This window comes from Meleagris gallopavo, chromosome 16 (assembly GCF_000146605.3).
Source record: "Meleagris gallopavo isolate NT-WF06-2002-E0010 breed Aviagen turkey brand Nicholas breeding stock chromosome 16, Turkey_5.1, whole genome shotgun sequence".
Classification (NCBI taxonomy): Eukaryota; Metazoa; Chordata; class Aves; order Galliformes; family Phasianidae; genus Meleagris; species Meleagris gallopavo.
Genome location: NC_015026.2, coordinates 3,583,283 through 3,600,567, shown reverse-complemented (window position 1 = coordinate 3,600,567; position 17,285 = coordinate 3,583,283). Strand labels below are relative to the sequence as shown.

General features: G+C 36.7%; 1 protein-coding gene across 1 annotated transcript; it reads right to left on the bottom strand.

Moving 5' to 3' along the window:
• Positions 1 to 1,985: 1,985 nt before the first annotated feature.
• Positions 1,986 to 17,012, bottom strand: LOC100549535 (ubiquitin carboxyl-terminal hydrolase 7). The gene is made up of 16 exons (XM_019620705.2): positions 16,856 to 17,012; positions 16,599 to 16,700; positions 15,769 to 15,874; positions 15,287 to 15,379; positions 14,371 to 14,438; positions 13,731 to 13,831; positions 12,221 to 12,374; positions 10,869 to 10,936; positions 9,636 to 9,744; positions 9,461 to 9,538; positions 9,071 to 9,171; positions 8,559 to 8,658; positions 7,657 to 7,776; positions 6,338 to 6,409; positions 5,376 to 5,466; positions 1,986 to 2,618 (listed from the first exon to the last, which is right to left on the bottom strand). Exons 1-16 carry the CDS (start codon positions 16,946 to 16,948, stop codon positions 2,512 to 2,514), a joined length of 1,563 nt encoding a protein of 520 aa, XP_019476250.1. The 5' UTR covers positions 16,949 to 17,012; the 3' UTR covers positions 1,986 to 2,511.
• Between the last annotated feature and the right edge of the window lie 273 nt (positions 17,013 to 17,285).

Sequence of the window (17,285 nt, the reverse complement as noted above, 5' to 3'; positions counted from 1 at the left end):
AAAACAGTACACAGGGAATGTCTTAATGTATCATCTCAAAATTGACGTGGGAACAGCACAAATACTGAAACTTGTTTAAACCTGTCATTTAAAAACTAGAATGCATCCAAAATTTACTTTCCTAGCGGTATTTTCTTCTGAAACTGCAATTTCTTAAGATATTTCCTAGAAGCTGCCAACATCCCAGACATTAATGCTAGAATGTAGTGACATTCTGATACAAGCTCAATTTTATTGCTGTCTGCATAGGGAATACTACTGCTGATCGGAGTATCTAAATCTACAGAAAAATCTGGAATACAAATCCTGACATGTACTGTAAGCCTGCAGAGACAGCAGTTGTCTTGCACCGTGTTATATTTCTTACCACTTGATTGCAAATTCATGGCAAAGGAAAACTTGATCCACTGAAGGCTTGTGCCATTGAAGCACTTCACTTCCCTCTACCTGTAACCTACGCACACGGATGACAAAATAATGTAAACTTGATTGCCTTGAGTGGGAATAAGAAATGTTAAAATCACCACAAGATTTGAATGAAGAACAAAAACGAACGTACCTAACATAAAGATTGGTGGTGCATTTTACAACAGAAAAAATACATATGTACCAGAAACATATCTTGAAATCTAACTTAAAAATACTTGCTGGTATTTTCAGTAATCAGCAGCACCCATAAATGCCATACATGAGGGCCATCGCATGTATACAGCCCCAACTACAAGTTTAATGAAAGGTTTGAGTATAGAAATTCTGTAAGAACTTGGCTCTGGTTAAGAACACGGGGAATGCATTACAGCAGAAATCTATCATTCTATTAAGAGACCTTACCTTTAGAGACTGCAGATTTTAACTTTACACCATTTGTACTATTAGACTTGAGAATCTGGATGACAGAAATTTGTACAGGCAGAGTCAAGGCTACCACAAAGACGCTACTACAAGCTTTACAAATGAACTAGTAATTATCTTATTTGCACACGGCTCCTTCCTGGAAAACCCTTTCATTCATTAAGCTCAAATGTAACTGACTTAGGAGGTTAAAAAAAAATTCCAAAATCTTTAAAAAATCTAGCAGAAAAACCCACAGATTTTCCCCCAGACTTCAAAACAATCAATATGAGGGTTATATAATCGTCAACACCAAAGAGAGAAAACACACCTTTTGGAACAGCGCATCAAAGAAGACATTTCCCAGAACTCTATTTCCAGAGAGAAATCTTCTTCAACGTCCATGTCATCACTCACCGAAGAAAAATTTTATAGAAAATTTTATTCAACATACAACATTTTCCAGCAAAAAAAGGCAATATACAGGAAGAGTTGTTGTACACTGCAGCTACAGAAACAAAATAAAATACTGGAAAAGAATGTAAAGTTAAGTGTGAATTGCTGATTCTATCTTTACTGCACTCAAAACTAGACACGCAGCTGGCATTAGCTCCAAAATAAAAGTAGCAGTCTGGGGACTGAAAGAAAACTACACACAATGAATATCAACATCAGTGAAATTCACTTGCAGACTCACCCAACAAAATTATCCTCCAAGTGTTAAATTGTACATGTTCATTCATTAAATATACAATTTCATTTTTTCTTTTTTTCATTTTTTTCCTCCTTTTTTATACAAAGTCAACAGCTTACTAAACACTAGTGAGCATGCCCCTCTGTGCTAAAAGGCTATTTCTTGTGTTTTCCCCGTTTCTTCCCATGTTAACTAAATGAATGATATTTATAATCCTTTCACTTGCTTTTGCCAACTTTGAGTGTCATTCTATTTGCCAGAAGATGGCATAATAAATTGCAACTGTATTCAACAATGGCTGAAATTTTCATAAAAAGACCCAAATATCTCATTGTAGGAGTCAGGGCATCCACTTGGCAAAACGGGATGCGAAGTAGTGACTAAATTAAATGAAAACTAGTTTATTAAAAAAGATTCTATGCAGCTGGAGGAGACAAAAATCCCAAATAAGTGCCAACAATGTACACAATGAAGTAGAGATCGCTATTTATTGATGATGTGAGTTTTTTGCATTTACAAATGCACAAAAATGTCATTTAAAGTATAACTGAAGGAAATAAATCTGATGTGAGTCTAAACATAAGACTTACTAGCTGCAGTGATGGTGAACACCATACCAGGAAAGGCAGCCAGCCAGCTTATGCCATCTATAAACGTACTACAGACAAATATTTTGCCAATGTCAATTGTTCTACTAAACTCTTCCCTCATTATGCTGACAATTGCCTTGCATTACGTTTACCATAAAATAACTCTCATTGGCATCCAAGCTTTATAAAAACACCTTCATTTTGCTCAAAAAGGGCAGTCAATAGATACAGAGAAGCCAAACTGAACAGCCTCAACAAAATAAAATTAACATCAGCAGCAAATCCTCTTGCTGAAGACTTCAGATATAGTGCACGTGTACCAAAGTTCTACAGTTGTTAAAAAGGTGCACACACACACTTATTTTGTCCCTTGCCTTGACAATCTGGTTTATTAAGTCAGTTATGGATTTTAATAGCTTTTTCAAGGTAAGTGTAGCGACTTCTCTTTGGGGCTTTATTGAAATGGTCAAGCCCTAGCCACGGCCTTGGATGAGACATGTTGCCTAGAAAAGAAAGAGAAAAAAATGAAGTTGTAAGACTAAGTTAAAAAGTTTCATTTACACAAACTACTCATATGTGCCCTGTTCAGTTTGCTAGCAAGCGTACAGCACAGATGAGGACTGAAAACAGTCCTTAGCCTACGGACAATAGGGCTGCTCTCCTGACCACTGCTTTCATTCCACTACTATGTTCTACAATTGTTTCCGTGCCAGATAGCTGGTTTTCCTCTTCTTCAGTCACAGGAGTTAACAGCAGTGAAACAACTGCTGAAATAAAAGCTTGCTGTTGTAACTTATAGCCATAGACACGCCAATCACAGTACCAACTTTCATAGAATTGCTGGGGCTGTTTGAAACAGAAAGGTATCATCCAAACATCATTTAATACAGCAAATGCTGGTGGTTAAGTGATTGCTGCTGTTATTAAGCTATCCTTATCACCTGGCTTGAGTAGGAATATTCTTCAAATAGATGCAAAATGCAAATCAGTAGTTAATTAAGAAAACATGTAACTGACCTTGTACTTAGTCTTCTGATTAAAAAATAGTTACATTTCGATCAGGAAGAAAATATACGCAACTTTCCACTAGTGCAACTCAGCATGAATTTACCTATTGCTAATTTTCATAGAAAAAATATACAATCCACAGCCTTGGAAATGGGCAAGGTTCCCTTTGCAGATGTCTGACATCCCAAGATGTCTGCAATGCAGAGCATCAAACATCCTTTGAAGTGAAATGGTAACAGCAGAAACTAAACAGCCCCCCCAGCAAGAAAAGCAAACTTTTACATTTCAAGACATCAATTGCTATCACTAAAGCATAAACCATGTGATCTTTATGTTGCCTGTATCTTTTCTTGGATATATTTTCCTCAATGAAAATATTCTTTCTTTTCAGTTGATGTAATGGTTAATGGCAAATACAAACGAACTGCCAATCTGACAGAGACCATCTTAATGCCTTTTAAAGAAAGGAATCAAGTACTATGCTGTTAGCACCGCTGCAGTTGTCATTAGAGGCATCACTGAGTGTGACAGCATCAACTGACATCAACTATGTTGATAAAGTTAGAGAAAGCCAAAGCTTTAGTGTAAGCTCTGCATACTGAAATACTGTTCATATAAGAACGCATCAGAGTGTCATATTATCACACAACAGGACAATCTTGGCAAGATTCTACCAAAGCACATTATATAAAAAGGGCAACCTTCTATGAACTCTCAAATTGAAACCCCTTAGTCTCAAATCCCCCATGACTGCTTCAACCATTTCACGTTCTCCCTTTTCCCATTTCTGCCATGTTCTGGTAGTATTAACCTGGTTACCTGGTCTTTCACATGATCTTGGCACTAACAGCTCTAATTTTACTCAGAAAGTCCAACAGTTAGCTTTGGACTATTGCCCTCTGATTTCCCCTCACTCTGATGACTCACAGAACCAAACTATGACTCTGCCTGCCCTAAACAGACCAGAAAGGGTTATCTGTCCACTGACAAATTGCCTACTTTGAGTTAGTCATCTAGAGACTCCACAAAATTTGTGCAGAAAAGCAGGGCCCCTAGCAACACAAGCCACAGTTCCTTCCCTCTGCTCACTGATGGCTCGTTCAAAGGCAGGGACTTTGGCAAGTCCCCTCATATTCACAGCCATAAGCCTGGCTGTGTAACATACCATAATGAGATGGCTTTTTGCTGGGTTCTTACAAACTGCTCATTGATGGTATAGGTCTAAGTCTCTGTGCATTTTGAAATAAATGGACAGTTACAGGATTTCTTTACAACTGTTAATATACCCAGAACATAACCTGAGAAAAATCAGAGCAAATTTGGCCCTAATACAACCTGCCAACAAAAACCAGAGCTCATCATTGTTAGAAAAACAGAATTCTGGAGAGCAAATTGTCCTCAACCTCATTTCTACCAGACAGACAAAAAGAAACAGTCAGCTAAGCTAGGGGGAAAAAGCCTTTATGAATTCAAGGCCTTCAACAGAGCCCTGACTGCAAGCCCAAAAGTGCCATTTTCAACTAAAACTCCCAAAAGATGACTGTGGTGAAACTCCTGATCAATTAACTTAGTATCTGCTATGTGTAAATTTCTTAGACAATAGAGCTTTAAATATTTGTCAAGTAAATAAGATGGCAGACCGCCTCCACAGACAAATTCAGAACAGAGCTGTATTTGTAGCTTGGTGAATCATGACTGAAGAATCCAAAAAGCATCCTATTCACGTATGTAATATTTTTTGTTGGATTCTTCAGACTCATTAAAGAAATCAAGAAAGAAGAAGAAATACCTTAGAGAAGTACCTTTTTGTAGTGCACTTAAAATAAGGAGTTTATGAGGATGCACTTTAGTATTTTTTAAGAATTCTATGAGCACTTACTTCACTAACAATGTGAGAATGAAATATAGGAGCAGATGGGCAATACAGACATGGTGCAAGTGACATCATAACTCCTTCCTGTAAAGTATGTTTTGTGGAAACAGTCCCATTTGGCCACTCAAATGCCAACTTTTAACATGCTAACAAACCGAATATGCAGTAGCTTGTGTGTCTATAGAATATGCGTTCTCAAGACTAAGAGTTAAGCGTACATACAGGTATACACTAATACCTGCTTAGTTACTATATAATATACATGAAGTAAAAATAACTACTCTGTTCCTGCATTCTGAGTTCATGGTAACTGCACTGTAACGACTGGCAGAGCAATTTCAGCAGATCAAAAGAACAATCAGGTTGTTCAAGAACTCACCAGGTTGGGGCTCAAAATCTTTCAAGTTCACTTCATACTCATCTTCATTGAGATACTGGTGTCGACCCATCATTACAATTGCAAATTTAAACTATGAAAAGGAAGAAAACTGTTAAAATACTGTATTAAAATAAAGCCTCCAAGTCTAATTTCACAGCCTAACACACAGTTGGTTACGAATGACATTCTACTGAGATCAATCGTGTTTAAGATCTTCATCAACTACCAGGACAGTGGGATAAAATGAACAGTCAGGAAATCATGAGAATGCACGTGGAATACAGTGTCCAGGTTCCCCAGTGAAAACAAATTGGCAACTAACTGCAGATAGTCCAGCAAAAGGCCCAGTAAAACACACAGCCAGCTGGAGCGCAAGGCATACAAGCAGCTAAGGAAAATGTGTTTATTTAGCCTAAAGAAAGGCTAATGGGCACCTAGTTGTCAGCTATGGACGGGTGATAGAGTGAAGACTAAAGCACTTACTCGCACAGAGCCCACCAAGAGGACATGGGATAATTATCACATGTGCAAAACCATGAATTCTATCTCACTTAAGAAAAAAAATTCTCAAAACGACAGCAGTACAGCTCTAAAATATGCTGCCCAGAATGTGGCAGAATTCCTTTTCTTGGGAGTTTTAAAATCGCAGCTAGTTAAAATCCTTGGTGACCTGAGTTAACTAAGTTAGCTCTGGTTTAAGCAGGAAACTGAAGTTGTGACCTGTTGAGCTTTGGTACCGTCTAAACTCTTCTAGGTTATTCTGCTGTTTTGTTGAGTATCTCTTCAATACAGTACAGTGCCATTCCTACACATTCTACTTAATTATTGTCAGAATGAGCATTAAGGCTAATAACTGCTTTACTGATCAACATCTACACTTAAATCTACTGCTTTCCAATTTCTTAAAACAATATGATAGACTCTGCAGTCAGCAATAAAACTCACTGCCAAGTTGTCATTACCTTTTCAAATTCTTTTTCCTGTATGTCCAGCATTGTCTGAATCCGCTTCATAACCTCTCTGAAGTGTTCGCCCTGATGATCACAACAAGATTTTTAACACACACACAAAAAAGAAACAAAAGGGGGTGCTGTATTTTCTAATTTGAGCTACATCAGAATACTTTGCCTACCTCAATCTCTCAGATTTTACCAAAATTACTGGAGTGTCAACATCATCCACGACAATAAACAACGAACAACGTACAACTTGCTATAAATTCAGCACCTGCAAGTCTTACTGATTCATCATTATACAAACCATTGCATGACATATGCAAGTCAGGTTAAAGTTAAGAACATTTTAAAAATCCACAGCAAAACAGGGGCTCAGAAAAGCCCTATTTTCTTAGAACCTTTGCAGCTGCAATGCTCCCCTCTCAAGTAGTAAATTTTGTAGCATTCTTCTGTATGCTGTTTATGAGCTGCTGAAAATACACTGCTAGATGGCATTTACTTAAAGATCAATAACACAATAGCTGCCATAAGGAAATATAGTGCACGTAGTTTCCACCATAAATTAAGATGAGATTTTATTCTAAATTTTCAGATTTTGCTGTGCACTGCTCAAAAACACAGGGATACAGTCAAGTGTCACATGATTCAGAGACATGGGCATTATTTCTCACTCCAAAACCATTTACAAAATTAGGCACATTTCATATAAACTAACACACAAAGACCAAAGAAGCAGTTTAGAAGCACAAGTGCTAACTGCCCTTAGGAATACACTTTCCTATTGAAAGAAGGAGTGTGACATGCTGTTGGAGCAGTATCACATGAAAACGTAGAATTAAACTGAGCTTTCAAAATTAGCTTTCCCTCTTGTATCAATACAGAAAGCGTTCAAAAAAGCAAACAATCATTTCCCATAACAGTGTATCTCAAGAAGCCAAGCAACCATGGCTTAGGCACTTTTGTCAACAAGCACACTTTGGAATTCCTAACGTAGTATTAGCAATAGGATTTGAAGTTGTTGCTGGTGTTGGGTTTTGTTTTGTTACTTTGCTTTTAAAATGAAACAAAAAAAATCAAATATTACATTTACAACATTTCAAATCTGTCTGATGTGGAAGATCTACAAAGCATCACTGAAAAACTGAACAGTTTTTATGTGCAAAAAAACTGAGACAAGTGGTTTAACCACAGAAATACACAAACACAGAACCTTTATACAGCATTTTTCCTAAGCATTTTTACATTAATCAATTAATTTTACTACACTTGCAGAAATCATTAAAGATATTATCCCACAGGGAGGGAGAAAAAGGAGGCAGACATACCTGGTGTATCCTCAGCAAGAATGGAATTCCAAATGTCCCAAAAACCTCTTTGTGGAAATGTGCCACTGTGATTAGCATCTCATTTTCTTTATCTATATCTACCTGGTCCAGAGGAATTTCCTAGATCCAGGCACAAAATTATGACTGCAATTAGCTAAAGCTAACTGTATTGTTAGTGATGCAAAACAAGTCAATTTAAAACAATTAAAATAAACACTCTCTTTGACAAAGTCCTGTCTATGCCTCCCCACCCCCAATAAGGCATTCCCTGTCACAGCAGCACTGCACCTTCCCACACTCAGTACAACACTCTTGGTTTGCCCAAGTAGCTTTTTTGACATGCAATCTTCCATCAGCTCTAGTTATGAAAAATATCACAGCCCTTCTGTCATCTTATCATTACAATTTTACTTCTTTTTTATTTCTGATTTTAGAGGCAAGTTAACATACTTGCAAGATGAAATGTTTAGAGAAATTACACAGTAAGATAGAAGACTTAGCTGAAGAAACTCTGATTTAAGAAGAAAAGGAAACAGCCTTCCAGAATATAATTCTGCATATGAAAGTGGGTTTTCATCTTAAAAATTTAAATCATGAGCCCCCAAACATCCCTTGGGATTACTGCTAAGACATCCTATGGATAGGCCACATATAACCATATAACATATGGTTATATAAACAGATGTCAAAATTTAAAGAATGGAACTGTGACAGGGTGGCAGACGAAACAAAGGAAAAACTTTGGAAAGATCATCTTTATAAAAATACATGTATCAACATGTATTCGAGCTTGCTGCAAGCACCAAGGCATTTGAAAAATCAGCACCTAGGATAAGACAATAACCCAATAACCACTTAGAAGTCTTTCTTCATTCAAAGGCAAGTTTTAAAGCAGCACTTACCTCTATTCGAAACGTTCGACTTGTTGCGGGTGACAAACACTCTAACAGCTCATCTTCCTGATGGACACCAATTATTTTGTAACTTACAATTTCTAGCAGCCTTAAAAACAAATTTAAAAAAAGCTTTAAAAGAAAAAAAGGTGGAGGAATCTATTTTCAATTTTACCAGTCCAAGAGTTTTCAATAATTTATAAAGTCATTTTGAAGAAAATGACCTCACTTTTTGCTCCTGAGAAGTGAACAGTATGGAATACTTGAATTGGAAACATTACTGAATTGTGAGCTGTGACTGATGAATCTTCAGCATCTCAAGAATGTAACTTAATGAAATAAAGGATGAATAATTACATAAGGTTCATACTTTTATTTAGTAAGAACTCTCTTAGAGCGAATCTTGAAACTTTTTAACACGGTATCAGCCTTTACTTGAAAAGTTTTCATAATATTTTAAATTCTAAGGCTAATTTTCTGCATACAATCCACACAATCACAAAAGAAATCCAAACTCTTACCTTAATTTCCCTGAACCTTTTTCAGAGAGCTCTACAACTTTTTTACATTCTTCTAAGAGGTCCCGCACACACCCATGCTTATCTGGATATACTGTTATTTCCTGTGGGATATTTAGAACAGAGAAGCAATCAGAAAAATCTGGAATTGTAATCCATCACATTAAAGCACAGAATACAGCGGAGTCTTCATCAAAATCCACCTTTTAAAAATAAAAATTACTGAAGTCAACACCTTCACCTGAACGCGTTAAGAACTGGCACAGTTTTGTACAAGGCACAGCTCTTCTCTAACGTGATGCTCTTTCAGCACGTGAACAGCACCACAATCCCACCCTTAGCGACTTGGACTAAAAAATAACAACAAGTAAGAGTAACAGCAGCCTCACTCACCTCTTCCCTAAATTGGCTATTTAGCCATATGCATTTAAAACTTCTTCTGTTTTCAAAATCAGTTATTTTCATTTTGAGCTTAAAGAAGAAAAGAGAAACACTTTAGGCATACTTTGTATAGGGCAGATGGTATTTTGTTTTTTTACCCACACCAACAAAAACAAAAGACTCTTACCTGTTGATAGTAAAGCTTTTTAGGTTGTCTAGGCTTGAAGAACTGCAGAAGATCTCTTAAAGTACCTTCATAATTGTGCCTAAGGGGATTACCAGGGCCGTCCCTGTAACTATGAAAGAAAAATGAAAACCCTAAATCTCTCTCCACAAACAGTAAATCGAAGTACCAAGAACGCTTTTATTCCTGGCTACCAGTTCCACATAATTGCTAGCAAGCCTCAGCAGCATTATATTTGGTGCATTAATGATTTTCTTAAGAACAGGCAAGGGCTGGGAGCTGAAATACCAGCCACTGTGTGCCTTAGCTCTCTTGGATGTTAAAAAGCCCACCTTTAATCCTGCAGTAGCAGATCTACATTCCTCTGAAAGTACTACAGCAAGACTAAAGTCACATGCTTTTGACTGTGAAAGATTAATTTGTGGAGTTATAGGACACAGCAAAATTCCAGAGTGACCACTGCTGTCTGTAAACTATACAGAGCTGCCCAAATTGGCAGAGACTTGGTGAGGAAGGGAGATACCTGCAGGTTAATAAAGAGGCCTCTACATTTCCACAAATACAAGACATTGAGACAGTCTGTGTGCATGTATCTATAATGACAAATTTTCTGTTTTCTATGGATTCAAATCCAGTTTTACAGAACTCTGCCAGAAAGCACCACTTAAACAGAAGCATTCCTTTTAGAAGCTGAGGGAGATCACAGTAATTCTATTCTGTTTGGCCAGGATGGAGTTAACTTTCTTCACCTGCAGACTCCCAACAAATAAACAGTAGAAATAAAAGTCAGAGTCAAGTAACTCCTGCACATAACGCTTTAACAGCAGCAAAAATCCTGCTTTTACCTGCATCTGCTTCTGGTCTCCTCTATTCCAGAAATCTACATTCACTGAAATAGCATCTCCATTAGTTTAACAATTCGAGCCATACAATAAGGCTCTCAAACAATTAATGGCTTCAGAAATTGTGTTAAAACAGGGATCCTTTAAAATGCTTCTGTCTCTCAATTTTACTTACTCTTATAAAATGTGCAATTCATGGAGTCTCCAGTGTCAGCCACTGTAATGGTCACTAAACTGTCTTGGCAACTTGCTGCACTAACATTTTATTGGTAAATAAATGGTTTACAACCTGAAAGAAGCTACAAATTAACTGCAGCCTACTTATTATTGGGCTCAGTATTTTAAAGGGTATTTTAGACACAGAAAACCATACATAGAAGTAAATCTGTCTTACCCTTGAGACTTGAAAAACTGTAATAGCATTGGATCTGTATTAAGTCTTTGTGCAACTGTCTTTGCAACCTGCAAATAAAATTGTGTGTAAGTTCTGCATTTTTTTCAATTATGGCATTGCACTACAATCATACAAGATAGTTAACACACACAATGGCTGAAAGGGACCTCTGGAGGTCATCCGGTCCAACTCCAATCATTCATTATAGTACTTCAAGAATATTATGCTACAGAAATTCTGTGAGACACAAACCATGTGTTTACTTCTCCAAGGCTAAAGAAACTCCATGTATGTAACTTCTGAACAATGAATAAGATTTAAGAAAATAAGAAGAAATTTCTCTCTTGCTAAAATAAATCACAGTCACCAAGAGGCCAAAAAATCCACAATAACAGCTTAACTCTTACTTTTATAATTATAGTATTACTCAGAAAATAGGCAAAAAACTCTCAAGGTTCTTCAATTCACTCAAAGGACATTAGTTTTCTGGGTGGTATCACCATAGTATTCCTATCAGTATTTCATGCTGCAGCCTCACAGAAAGAATTGTAATCTTCTGCCTAGTTTTCCCTTGCCAAAAGGAGCTGTAAAGAACTTAATATAAAAATGAAACAAGTGAGTCACCGAGAAGCAGATACTGAGGAAGGATAGCAGAAGTAATCTCTGATTTTCTCTATATATTCAGGTGCTCAAAGATCCCACTTTTCATGACGGTAAAATGTGATCTGTTTTCATGTACAAAGTACGTAAAACTCTGATAAAAACAGGTGCAGGAGAATGTAGGGAGCCAGACCTAATAATCAGGCTCTAGGCAGACCAGTCCAACTTTATTTATTTTTTAAAAAAATAAACAGTTTAAACAGTTTCACTGTCTAATTTGCCTCTTTTAAAAAGTCTTGTAATCACCCTTTATGAATACAACAAATTTGGTCTGTTACTGCCACTGAGTCCTAGACAGCACTGTGTGGAGAAAGCAGTAGTTTGGTCTACAAAATTAATATTGCTGCTAAACTATGAGGAAAGCAGGTACCATTAGCGTCCCAAAGTATTTTTCTATTAACAGCTAAATAAATTCAGCACGTTTTACATGTTGTTTAGAAAGCAAATCCATCATTTCATCAGAACATCAATTCCCAGAGCAGAATGGTATGTAGGGAACTGTGCTGCCAATTAACTATTAATGCAACTAATACCTTTAAGCATTTCTTCATTTTTCTATTTCCACAACGCAAGTAATATACAAAAACCTGTCTGCTCTCTTCTAAAAAATATTCATTATGCCTTTGTGAACTAATGCAGATGGCATTTTCAGCAGAAAGAAATAAACATAGAGAAACAAATAGGATACATGCCTGAAAGTAATTCATCCTATTGGATAAAGTAACAACAAAGCCTGGGTCGTTGGGGATGGTTTTATCACAGAAAATGACATCCACACGATGATAGAGGTCTCTGAAGTATTCCTTAGCTGTTGGCAGCTCACTGTTATCGTTTTCTGGGTCATCCCTACAAGAGTAGACAAATGATGGTACCATTACGTATTACGTTGTTACACGTACACATAGCTAGGGCTCTTAAAAACAGGTTCTACAGTATGTCAGTGACAGTTGAGAAACACAGAAAGGAAGTTAAGAAACCTTTTTAAAGAGCTGCCACTTGTACACAGTGGAACCAGCACAGTCAGTAGTGACTCACACCCTTGAACACTTCTGTGCAGTTCAAGAGCAAATGCACTTGCACACCGTGCTTGACAATTTGGTAATCTGGCAATAGGCTGACTCCATTTGTTTCACTGCAGTATTCCAGCAGTGCTCTTCCCTCCCTCTCAACCTTGGCACATCGGTGCATGTCCTTATTGACGCTGCCAAACTTTCCATACACTACTGTGTTAATCGTTTTGCACAGAGGCCAGCACTCCTTGGACCACAAGAGCAAAACCACCTGCACAGATGCTGGTTTGGGTCACTACTGACTGGTACCCCTATCTTCTCAGCAGAGAAATAGCACCAGGGTACAAGCTGTGCACTTACCCAGAAGTCAGCAGCCAGCCAAAGGTGCATAACACCAACTGGGTCAACAGGGAATGCGAGTTCCAAGGCATGACATGAGAAATACATTCATCTCACATAATCTGGGGTAAGAGTGCTGAAGATAGACTAGCTGGCTTCCACCCACTGTCAGCCCATGGAGAGAAACAGAGCAACACAGTTGGGTGTGACCATCAGGAGTGAGAGCATAGAAATGCTGATTTATAGCCCTGACAAGCTTACAAAAGATCCCTTTAATGGATATAAAGGAGCAGGAGTTCTCCTTTTGCCTTGGAGAAAACTCCAGTTGAAGCACCAGTACACCTATGAGTTGCATACGCTCAGACAAACTGGGAGAATCATCACAGACCAATATGGAGCATAATGTGAGCACATATAAAAGGAAAAAGGGAAAGCAGTTTAGTTCTAAGGTGAAACGAGCTCCAAGTCAAGAGCTTGTATAGTAGTAATAGTACAGAGCCCAAGCCCTGAATTGCTGGTAGGCTCTTCTCTGAGTTATGGTAGCTTCAAGTAAAAAGCTGCAGAACTCAGATGTATTACTGAACCACACTCTTCAGAAGAGCAAGACGTATTTTAATATTTATGAGTATTAGTTTTCTAATCTAGGATGAATTTCCTTAAATGATGTGATGTGGTAATTAAAAAACAACTATCTATCTTCCTGGAATGATCAAATGAGAACTGCTGAGAACATGTTTACTGTTGGAAAACTACACCTCGCTCCTGTTAAAGCATTAAATTAAAGCAAGTTCTGCTTTCAAAGTGAACTACGTTGTTTAATTGTAGCAATAAACTGGCCCTTTAAAATACATACTTCTGAAACACTATGATGTCACCATCCATGAGTTCATCAAGAGCTTTATCAAGAGACACATCATAGTCTTGAATCCTTTCTGTTAAATTGGGTTTAACTTCCTGCAAGGAAGAACAAGAACCACACAGAATAAACAAGAGACAAAAGTGAAAGTCACAATATTAAACTTAACCAAATAAGGTAACTTGTGTCTTCTATCTACAGAGACAAGTACAGACATACATATTTTAGATAAACATAATCTTAGCTAACATTCAGATTCACTTCACTGTTACTGGTAAAACCGACTGGTTTTACCAATACTTCACTTTAAAAAATAACTTCCATTAAAATCCTGAAGTATTTTATCATTTGGCATTATCAAATTCTTATAAAAATTCGGAGATTAACTTTCTACTGATGCAGCTTCCAGAAAGATGGAAGAATATCAATTAAGGTTATTAATTTTAGCAGCACAGTATCTCCCATATCAAGCTTTACATCTCAACCTTGGTTATTTTTTTGTATCACATACTTAGTTATTTTTTCTTGTCATTATTACATATCAGAATGTTATCACATAGCAATTCATCCTTAAAGGAAACACACTACTGGCACAGCAATTACAGTTTTTACAATAAACAAATCTGTCAATCCAAACCTCATAGAGGATAAGGTTAGTTTCTTGTGGAAATCCTGCTCTCTCACACATAACTGGAAGCAAGTCACCTATTGGAAAAGAAAGGAGTATGAAACGTGTTGCACTGCTTGCAAGACCTATCTGCAAAAGAAGAGAAAACCAATTCTTCTATTCTCATTAAGCAGTTTTAAAATGCCTTTCTAAGGAATGGAGCCTTCAAGGTTAAAGCTTCTCAGATTCAGATTCAACCCAGAGAGAGTCTTTAAGGTTTCCTTCCACTTCATCTGAACAACAAACGTGTAAGGCCATCCAATATCAGAGAGGTTAAATAACATTTCTTTCTCCAGAAAAGCATTTTCACCTCTTTCTGAGAAACTCACATGGATAAAATAAAAACACAAGAAGTATGTACAAAACAACAGAATGAAATATTTCACATGAAAAGGTATTATAACTCAGCGGCCATGTGCTGAATTCTTTCAATGGACTCATGAAAACTAAGGCTCACAGCCAAATCAATCCAAGCAGCTGTTCTCAGGCTACCGCTGTGAAAAGTTGTACAAGAGTATTTTAAACACAACTTCAGAAATTCATTCTGCAAAATAATCCAAAGTACAAGGGAAAAAACAGGGAGCAGTACCACATTACAAAACTACAGCAAGTTTGAAACAGCTGTTCGTGTTCAGAACGATCTGGTGAATACTGTAAATCTGTAACAAGAAGTTAGTTGGTTGCCAATGCTGTGTTAAGACAATGATTTCAGCCTTGTAGAAAATTTCACTGACTACGCTGGGAAAAATAAACATCAGAGGACCTGCACAGGCATTAGGAGAAACCACAATTTCACTCTGTGGCCTACCTTTGATTTCAAGAAAACATCTAATATTAGAAGTAAAGTAGCTATACAATCTAACTGTCTCTACATGTTATAACTTACGTATTTTACAGGATATAGGTGTGTAGATATGTCCACAATAATTCAAACTCCGAGTTTTCGGATCATACATCTTCAGAAACAACATTACATCATCTAGAAATTAAGACACAAAACTTAGTTTTAAATAAGGCTTATTTGACCACGTCTGGACAAAAATCACTTAGGTACTTTTCTCTAAGCTGTAAAAAAAAGTCCCTCCTTCATTTATTTGATCAATATCCTTAAAACATCCATAAATAGTGGATTTATATAAACCTGCATATATTTACAGAAAATAAATTATTCCATTATTCCAGTAATATTTGAAACATGCCTTCTACTTAAGGAGAAATGAGAGCAAAAGGTGAATAAGAAAAACCAATTCCAGCACTGTTGTTTGATGAGTACATCAATGACATCATCGAAAAATAAGAGTGCACAACATTTCTTGAGATATATCCAAAGAATTTTGCATTTACTCAAGATTTAGCACATAAGCTTACGATCTTTATCAAACTTGGGTAATGTTGCTCCGGTAGCAGCCATCTCTGGATCTACTGTTTCCAAAAATATTGTCCATGGATTTTCATTGTCACTGAGCTCAATCATCTAAATGGAAGATGTGGAAGAAGAAAAAAGTCTCAGGAGAATATAATATGAAGTGACAATTCATATTATTGAAATTTTTGTCAGATACAAAACTTTCTAACATGTTCTCTGAGTGGGAGAGATTTTTTTCTTTTAGCTGGACTAATGACAGGAAGCTTGTGAAGTTTATCAAGAGAAATAATGCCAGATAAGAAATACAAAATTTTAATGAAGCAAAAATATTACATTTTCCTTAAACTTGATGTATCTCTTTTTCATTTGAAAATACACCTACAGTTATCACTATTAATGCATGGAAATTAACTCTGGAAAAACACAGGATTACTTGTACTACTCAGGCACAATATTTTAAATTCTAAGCAACACATTTCATTAAATCCATTGTTTCTGGCCAAATAGCACAAGACTCAGGAAGATATTTGCATCCAAAACCTAACATATAAATTATGATTATGTGTTCTCTTCACAGAAAGAATTACACACCACAGTCCTCCTTCTCTCCAAAACAATCTGCTATATTTCAAATATTAGAATCCATAAAATAGCTTGGGATGGAAAGGACCTTAAAGATCACCTTGTTCTAGTCCTCTCCAAAATAAAACTTTACCAGACGGAGATTAAATTGAAACCCTTAAAAACTGATGTCTCGAAGTTAGATTCTGAAATCCAACTGAGAATCACAGATGACATACAGAAGTAATGTTCTTTATCAATGAATACTTACTGTTTTATTGCCATCTGCTTCATTATCTAACATTGCAGGTCTTTTTGTTCCATTACTTCTAGCTTGCATTGGCCATAATCTGATCTGATCCTGGGGAAATCCCTAAAATTAAAGTTGTGACAGGAAACAAAAAAAGATTAAGATGCTTACTGAAGCCAAACAGAACTTACATTTTAGAAGGACTGGAAGAAGATAATGACTAAGCTGAAACACATTATACTAAAACAAACACATACAGTCAGCTACAGAAAGCTTACCATTGTTTGAGAGAGGTTCTGAACAAATTCTGTCAGCGTGGAGTTTTTTAATACTTTGAAAACGGTGTATTTCACTTTTTCTTCATCATACATGTCATTGCCTTGGTGGCCACAGAACTGATCCTCTGCTACTATCTGAAAGTATACATTTAAACGTTACTGTGCATATTAACTCAGCTCCACAATACAGTACCATGTTATGACCATTTCCTATGCGGTGCCACTGTGCTCTCTGGATGGTATCATATTGCTCACTTTGTGCTCTTACAAGACAATTTCTAAGTATATAGACCACAATGAAATTTCGTGAGTCAAATCACTAAGTAATAAATATAAAGTAATTCTTACAAATTCTGAACGATAAAACATCAGTAGCACTTAGATCCCAATCTTGGAAATGTACTCCAACAACAGTGGCACTTAAAAAAAA

Coding starts and splice junctions, on each gene's coding strand:
- LOC100549535 (XM_019620705.2), bottom strand. CDS start 16,948: ATGTATGATGAAGAAAAAGTGAAATACACCGTTTTCAAAGTATTAAAA. Junction 9,172..9,460: donor ATAGCCAATTTAGGGAAGAG/GTGAGTGAGGCT, acceptor AATATCCCACAG/GAAATAACAGTATATCCAGA. Junction 7,777..8,558: donor GTCGAACGTTTCGAATAGAG/GTAAGTGCTGCT, acceptor GCCTGGATCTAG/GAAATTCCTCTGGACCAGGT.